An 8,790-nucleotide genomic window follows, 5' to 3' on the forward strand; every position below is an offset into this window, starting at 1 on the left:
TTATAATTGCTTTCTTGGTTACAGTATTAACAACGTACTAAACACTTAACAGGTATCTATACAAATAAATAAAATTGGAGTGTCTGTTTGTAACATTAAAATAACCGCTTTTTACTAAATAAAAAAAGCATTTGTTACAATTTTTGTCTGTCTGTCTGTCTGTCTGTCTCTTTGTTCTGGCTAATCTCTGAAACGGCTGGATCAATTTTGACGGGACTTTCACTGGCAGATAGCTGTGGATATAAGGAGTAACTTAGGCTACTTTCATTTTAGATCTATTTATTTTATAACTCTGCGAACTGAACAATAAGTTTTATATTAAATTCCACGCGGACGAAATCGCGGGCACAGCTAGTATAACATACATTCATTAATAACATTACAATATAGTCGCAACATAACAAATAAAGACTACTTTATACACAGAAATCAACCAAATAAAAATATTTATTATAACAACTGTTAAAAGATTTTCGAGCCTGATTGATATACATATAACACGTCTATCAACTATATGTTACATCTTTAGTAATGGAGTAAACATTTACTATATAAACACATCGAAGTTGATATATTTATTATTTATTTTCACAAACACACTGCACGTACAGTGTAAATAAGGAACAAAAATAAATATCTAGAGATGTGCGAAAAGATATTTTGAGATCACCTTCCGCTTCAGTTATATAAGAGACGGTTTTCATTCAATCGTTATCAGGTTTGGAGTCGCAAAGAAAGTCTTTACCGCTTGCGATCAAGTATTATATTTTAGGCTCACGGCAATTTATTATTCTTGATAAGAGAGAAAATATTTTTCTATGTGGCCGTAGTTTTTGTATACCAATAACGTATTATACAATGTAAATGTGTCAATATTTATGTATGAATGTGTGAAGAATATGTATAATAAACTACTATGTTATAACATATATTTTCTGTTTATTTCTGTAGCTTTTTATTTTACACTAAAACGGGTGTCAGACCTTATTATGTAAACGTCATTATAACTCAAGAACATGTTTTAAAAGGTTACCTTTATTATATTTAGAAATTTATTATAAGAAACTGTACGCTTCTATCGAATTGGATTTTGGTAATACTTTTGGAATACGTCCACATGTAATCTATTCAAATAAAAAAAAAATGACTATACTGTCTGATGAGTTGTTAACGTCATTATCAAACCGTTGTGTTGTGTCTGTATATACAATATTTTATAAATAAATTTCACATTAAAAAATAAATATTTAAATCGTGCATAATATAACAATATAACAGTAAGAACGTTAAATTAAATAACTATTTAAAACTTCTTACCGAGAATTCAAAAATGCAATCATACATCAAAAACAGGAACAGAACTTTGTTAACACAGGCGACAGTCCTGTCTAGAGGAAACAATCGTGTTCGCAGTGTCAAACGTAAAAACAACGTTCAACTGTAGATTTAAAATAAATGGAGTTCGGTCAAGCCCCCTCGAGTCTTGCGCAGGAGGCGCGATTCACCCTCCCCATGATTTATATCTTTGAAGATAACCAACCTCTCCCACATTGTAAGATTTAATAAGGTCATACCAACCAGCGACATCTTCAGTCATTTTTTAATTTTTTTTATTCTTTATTGAAGTTCATTTAACATCCATTACGTGCTCAAGTGTTCCGTTTTAACAAATTTTAATATATAATTGCACATTTTGTACAGCGCTTGTGTGCTACTTCAAATAGTTTTTTGGCAGAAATTTTTCGAAAGATTAAATGAATAGTACCAAACAAATGAATTGTATTATAACTTACATGAGCAATAGTTACACATATTCTGTTAAAATGTAACAATCTAAAAGGTATTTATCTCGCCTGTGCTATGTAATACATGCATGTTTAACAAAAGGCATGGGCATTTTGAGCTCGTGGATGTTAATTTGTATATAAAAAAAGGTATTTATCAAAAAGGAGTATTTTCGGCTTACCAAAAATATTTCATATTATCATGTAGCTAAATTCAAGTATCAAGTATCTAATATAATATCATTATTTTAGACGAAAACGGAGCTACCGAAAAGTTATAATATGCTGGTTTATGTGAGAAATAATACATCGATGTAATATTATTTAATCATGTTTGTTAATTCTAAGAAACATTGTCTTCTCATAAAAGTACAATAATTAACTTATTTGTATGATCGTGCTAATCTCCAGATCTAAGCGTTCAAGTGAAAAAAATTTAGAAAGCCTGTTTTTTAGCAGAATTTATAATCTAATATGTAAAATTCTCGTGTCGCGGTGTTTGTAGTTAAACTCCTCCGAAACGGCTTGATCGATTCTCATGAAACTTTGTGTGCATATTGGGAAGGTCTGAGAATCGAACAACATCTATTTTTCCTAAATTATAAGGACGGTGGGGGGGGGGTTAAGCGGCTTTATAACATATAATATGGCAAAACAACGTTTGCGGGGTCAGCTAGTATGCTATAAAAATGACACGCTACATCTCATAGAAATGATTACGGTTGCCATAAAGTTTAAATTTAATGACACTTGAATTATTTTCATCATAGTAAAGATAAATAAAACATATTTATAATGTTTTTAAAATTAACTATTTTGCTAAATAATTTACAGTAACCATTTCAACTTTCCCCATATATTTTTTCTCATCCATTAAATTGATTAAAATTTAATTTGATTGATGAATTTTACATAATATGTCATGCACAATCATATTCGTATCAACGCAATTTGCATAAACTTGTATCTACAGAACACCTTACAATACTAACTATGATTTTCATTAAAATATTTTGTGTATAGTGTAATAAGTTAAAGCACATCCTACATTGCTTTCCCGCAGTGTCGGAACCATTTTGACGTAATAAATTATTTGCGGTTCGCGCGGTACGGTCGGATTTTAATATCGCAATCATGACAGAACTTGTTTTGAAACTACAAAACTAATTAAAGTGGGAAAATTCAAACAGTTTATAATATGAGATCCTTCGTTGATTTCACCGTTTAATATAATTTCAGAAGTTAATACAGAATATTAAATTACATATAAAATATCTACATTATTTTAATTTATATACAGCCCACAGATTAAGAATAAAAATGAATGAGATACTTATAAATTATATATACATTACAATTTAGTTAGCTTTTACAAGATGTTCTTAGGAAAATATCTTAAAGGTTTGATAAGAAAGGTCATACAATTTTGGTTAGGGTATCGGCGTATTAAATTAGTAGCCTTTTCTCACGTACAATGATCATATCGAAAGGTTAAGTGAGGGAAACCTTCCCAATAGTACACACGAACCCTCTTACGTCAGAATCTGACGACCTACTTTCCTATGACTACTGGAACAACATGCTCGTGGGTAGTTTCATTTTAATTACATGTATGTTTGTAGCTTTAATACTTACCGTACCAACAACAATTAGAAACCAATTTTGATACATTTGGGGTTCAATATTCCGACTGCACGAAAATAGTACCCTTATAAGATTATTTGTATATATCTGTTATTGAGTCGCAGCATCATGGCAGATCATGAATTTGTGGGACCCTGAGCTAATAGCACTCGTGGCCTATTAATTATTATTCAAATTCCTAATTGTCTTTTCGTGAAGAAACTGTTTTCCTTAGTGACGTAGGTATATGGTAAAGTAAAAGAAATTGAAGGAAAAACGTTCATCGTGATACCATATTGTCACCCTCACTTCTCTTCACATTTGAATACTAACACTTTGTAATGAATATTGCATTTCAAATTACACATACTTACAAAATCAAAAAAAATATATATAAATCTAATATATAAAATTCTCGCGTCGCGGTGTTTGTAGTTAAACTCCTCCGAAACGGCTTCACCGATTCTCATGAAATTTTGTGTGCATATTGGGTAGGTCTGAGAATCGAACAACATCTATTTTTCATCCCCCTAAGTTATACGGGGGGGGGGGTAGGGGTTTATAACATGTATGGCAAAACAACGTTTGCCGGGTCAGATAGTATGTTATAAAGTCAAAAATCAAATCATTAATGCACTTTTAATTAACTCCCTCTGCTTCCAATACTGAATATAATAGACCTCTTTCATATGTTAAAATTTTGGAGTTTACTCCTTAATAAACCACGCAAAGCCCGTGATATAAAAAAAATATAGGGAATGAAATGATCTAACGCTTGAGAGTGAGCGTGCAACGTCTTTTGCGATAAAGACATGACTATATTTTTAAATATCATAGTAATCGTTATTAAAGAGTAAACTCCATTCACGTGGTCGAAGCTGGCAGACCCTTCTTTAAAAAAAGAGAATTAGAAATTTCTATGGAAAAAAATACTAAATAAAATTAACTAATAGAATATCATAAAGAGTTGGTTGAAAGTGCTCTAAAGAGAATAGGACTTTACAACATATTTAATGAAAAATGTATTCCTCGCTTTACTTAACTTCAGTCTATCACAGTCCGCGACAAGACGTAGAGCTCCTCCAGTTCGTGCTTAGCATCCTAGTTCGCCACAATCCTCATCTAGCCTCCGCCTGCGATCTTATGTAGATCGTCGGTCCAGCAGGCAGGAAATAGCGTTACGCTGCGTTTGCGTTTGCTACACACGGACTTGCTCTAATGGCCATCGATCCTGCGGTAAACGTGACTAGCTCACTGCCACTTGCATACAACTTGCGGGTTCCATGGGCTATATGTACTTTCGTTCTCTCTTCTACCTCCTCTTTTTTGGAAGATGGTTAAAAATGGTACAGAAAGTCTTAAAAATAAAGCGTAATTTTAAATTAAATTTAATTTCAAGCGTAGATTTAGCGCTTAAAATGTTGAATTTTCACTATTTATTTAACATATCCGCCAACCCGCAGTGGAGCAGCGTGGTGGGTTAAGCTCCAATCTTTCTCCTACATGGAGAAAGAGCCATATGCCATACAGTGAGATGTTGGCTGACTGCATTTATTTAGCAGCAATATTAAAAACTCTATAAACTCAGAATTGCAAGTGTTTTTTTTTAACTTATTCTAGTTAATAATTCACAGTATTTATAGCCTCGGAACCCGCGTTTCTTCCGGTTAGTTGGTGAGAACTCGTTAAATATGCAATTGGGATGCCTCTACCATTGTGCCAGCATTTCTTCAACTTTCGAATATAAAAACTAAAAATAACCTTTCTTTAATTCGACTCGCTCCCTGTTTAAGATGAAAAGTGGCAGTTTTCACAGATTGTTTTCGCTTCCTTTTCTTTTATAAGAATCATAAAATTAAAATAAGATATAAGAAAAAGACTTAGAAAGGAAATTTTGCTGGCCAACATTTTTAAACAATTGTGTTATGATCACAGATCCTTAAAAATGACTACACAATAAACAAGTCTTTGAATAATCTTAAAAGTATTTAAATAAGAAAATTTAAAGATACAGTAAGCCGATGCGCTCATAAACCTTGGCTCGACGTAAAATATATAGCAACATTTGGCACCAATCTTCCCATGTTGGCGTTATTCAAAATCACCATCGTTTATCATTGCAACAATCACGTATTTTTAAGAAACGGATTTGTTTAGACTCAAACACACTATTCTGACTTTAAATAACAACGAATAAATAAAGAACACATATTATCTATATAAAATTATCTATGTCTATTTATGTCTTATATGTCCTTTCCAATTTGTTCAAGTTTTCGATTTCGTATTCGAATTTCATTTCGTATTCAATCCATTAGATTTTGATTTTATTTTCATTATATATAGGATAGTATACGTTGCAAAAAAAATTGCCTAAAAAATTATTGGTGCATTCCTGTGTTGGATAAGGTAGAAAGAACTTGTGAGAGGACGTTTATAGGCTACGATATCCACTTGCCACTAGGTGGACCTTATTTTCCATATTAAAAAGCAAGCAAAACAGAAATTATATTAAAAAAAAAAAATTTTTAGTTTTAAATGATGTGGGATAATAAAACGTGTCGCATCTGCATGACGCACAACTTTTATAAATATTTACGTATCATTCTACGAAGCTGACAATACAATATAAAGTAACTACGAGTATAACAGCTACGATGCGTTGATGCATGCTACATATCACGCTACGCCCGCACGCTTGCTCACTCTACACGTCCCAACCTGCACTACAGAACAATTTTTGCTTATTTACTGTTCACGTTATTAATATTTAGTTTTGTTGAAGAATTTTACTATATGTATACACAAAAAGGCGTTGGCGTAACGGTCGCAGCACTGGTTTGTGGCTGTTGCGCTGTCGGTTGAGGGTTCGATTCCCGCACGTGACAAACATTTGTATTGGTCATACAGATTTTTGCCATAGTGGGTGTTTGTACAGTCATTGTGTCTCCCTGCCGTGCCTCGGAGAGCACGTTAAGCCGTCGGTACCAGTTGCTATCATGTACACGTGATAGCGATTGATACTCATGTAGTAGGAAATATATCCGCAAACCCTCATTGGAGCGGCGTGGTGGATTAAGTTCTGATCCTTCTTCTACACGGGAAAAGATGCCTATACAGCATATTACAGGCTGAAGCGAAGCGTATACACAAATGTAATAAAAAAAAAAACGTCTGCAATATGTTATAATTTTTGTTATTTAATGATTAATTATTTACTTATATATGTTACCGGCCAAACCCGATTTCAGGACAAACTAGTTTTGCCTAGGCTAAACTAGTTCTTCCTATATGTGTTAGGATTAACTAGTATAACCTAGGCAAAACTAGTTTGTCCTTAACCCGATAGGATAAACCAGTTTAGGCCAGGCCAAAGTAGTTGAACCTGATATAAATACGCACACTTTAGGATAAACTGGTATGGCCTAGTCTAAACAGTCTAAACAAAATTTCGGGACAGATCGGAGACGGATAAAAAAAATATGCCAATATCACAAAAGAAATGATAAGCTTGTATTTACCTATGTGTAGTGTCTGTCATCAAAATAAAACAAAGAAGAAAAGAGGATTAATCTCTAAGCTCATACTTCATTCGGAAATGAATAGTAGGTGCCAGGTATCTGATTGATTTTCAGACACAACCAGATGGAAATTTTAAATTTATTATGGTTTAATGAAACAACTTTTTTGAGGACTGTCCTCCCGTGACCATGGTTGCTGTAAAGTATCCGAAACGTCGGGAATCAAAAGATAATAATAAACCGCGATAAAATCCGAAAAAAGTTGTTTCATTAAATGAGTAAAATTCGCGTAAACATTAGAAAACAATTTATTATGGTTTACCAAGACCATCTAACAAAATTTGTTCTGCTTCGCGTTCTACAATGTAAGAGGGCGGCAGAGGTGGCTTACCATTTGAATGATATATTTCTAACTATAGGAGCGCCGTGCATTCTTCAATCTGATAACGGTAGGGAATTTGTAAATAATGTTATAAGTGAGCTTGCCAGACACAGTCAAAGCCAGGGCTCAGTTGAACGTGCCAATCAAGATATTGAGAATACGATAGGGTCAGAAGGTTTGAGATACGTTCAATTCATGAAAAACCGCGCCTACCATTCAGGGATAAAATAATTACCATACAAGGCATTATTTGGAAAAGAACCCAGAGTAGGACTTTCGACTTCCTCTTTGCCGCAAGAAATCATAAATCAGGATTCAGGATGAAGATGATTTAAGGAAGGCAATAAAAGATGCTCGTAATGTTAACCTAACAGAAGATAGAAATGATAACGTTGTCGAAGTTAGTAATCGAGAAAAAGTTTCTTCATCTGAAAATGACATTCATAAAGCTAGAGCAACTGCAGCAGAAAATCTTGTGAAACACGCTAAGAAAATGAAAGCTACTTCTGACAAGTCTCATCCACCTGCCAACATTGGAGATAATGTGACTATACCGATTCCAGATGTTGACAAAGGCAAAGGTGATCTCAGAAACATTATTGGAGTTATTCTTCAGAAAAATGACGAATCAATATTGCAGGTTGAAGCATTAATGATATTTTAAAGTACCTAATATGTTTTTACTTTATTTTTTCAGATCAGAATTCGGCATTTGCAATCAAACTTTTTTAGAAGTAGCAGATGTAAACCAAGGCTCTGAAATATCGTTAAGGACTGCAGCTACGGAACATTCAGTTGGATCAGGCCAAGGTTTTTTGAGATGCAGCTGCTACAAAAACTGTTCCACAAACAGATGCCAGTGCAAGAAGGCACTCATACTCTGCAATTCTAAGTGCCACCAAAGTAAACCATGTAAAAATAAATAACAATTTTAATAATTGAGATATGATTATTGCTTCTATTAAAAAACACTTATTATTTGTTATAGTATAATTGTTTGTATTACCAATTATCTATAATTTTTAACGACGAATCATTATGGTTTTAATAAAAATGATTATTTTTTCAATTACAGAGTATTTTATTCACTTTATCCATTTATTTTGACTTTCTTGATATACTATAATGTTTAGACTAGGCCATACCAGTTTATCCTAAAGTGTGCGTATTTATATCAGGATCAACTAGTTTGGCCTGGCCTAAACTGGTCTATCCTATCGGGCTTAGGACAAATTAGTTTGGACTAGCCTAAACTGGTTTATCCTATCGGGTTAAGAATAAACTAGTTTTGCCTAGGCTATACTAGTTAATCCTAACACGTATAGGAAGAACTAGTTTAGCCTAGGCAAAACTAGTTTGTCCTGAAATCGGGTTTGGCCGGTAACATATATATTAAATTTTATTTTATTGTTATAATTTTTTTATGTGAGGAAGATAACTTTAAGCTACTAAATATTTTATACGTTTGTTGGTAACTTTT

At 33.1% G+C, this 8,790-nt stretch overlaps 1 protein-coding gene across 1 annotated transcript; it reads left to right on the plus strand.

Moving 5' to 3' along the window:
* The first annotated feature begins 7,241 nt into the window (after nt 1-7,241).
* LOC123659494 lies at nt 7,242-8,547 on the plus strand. The gene is made up of 4 exons (XM_045594710.1): nt 7,242-7,477; nt 7,623-7,946; nt 8,008-8,213; nt 8,489-8,547. Exons 1-4 carry the CDS (start codon nt 7,242-7,244, stop codon nt 8,545-8,547), a joined length of 825 nt encoding a protein of 274 aa, XP_045450666.1.
* Nucleotides 8,548-8,790: the final 243 nt, after the last annotated feature.

This window comes from Melitaea cinxia, chromosome 2 (genome assembly GCF_905220565.1).
Source record: "Melitaea cinxia chromosome 2, ilMelCinx1.1, whole genome shotgun sequence".
Classification (NCBI taxonomy): Eukaryota; Metazoa; Arthropoda; class Insecta; order Lepidoptera; family Nymphalidae; genus Melitaea; species Melitaea cinxia.

Excerpts from the sequence above, each read along its gene's own strand:
- LOC123659494 (XM_045594710.1), top strand. The coding sequence starts at position 7,242 with ATGGTTTACCAAGACCATCTAACAAAATTTGTTCTGCTTCGCGTTCTA. Across the intron at positions 7,478-7,622 it reads GATATTGAGAATACGATAGG|GATTCAGGATGAAGATGATT; the intron begins GTCAGAAGGTTT and ends ATCATAAATCAG. Across the intron at positions 7,947-8,007 it reads AAAAATGACGAATCAATATT|ATCAGAATTCGGCATTTGCA; the intron begins GCAGGTTGAAGC and ends TTATTTTTTCAG.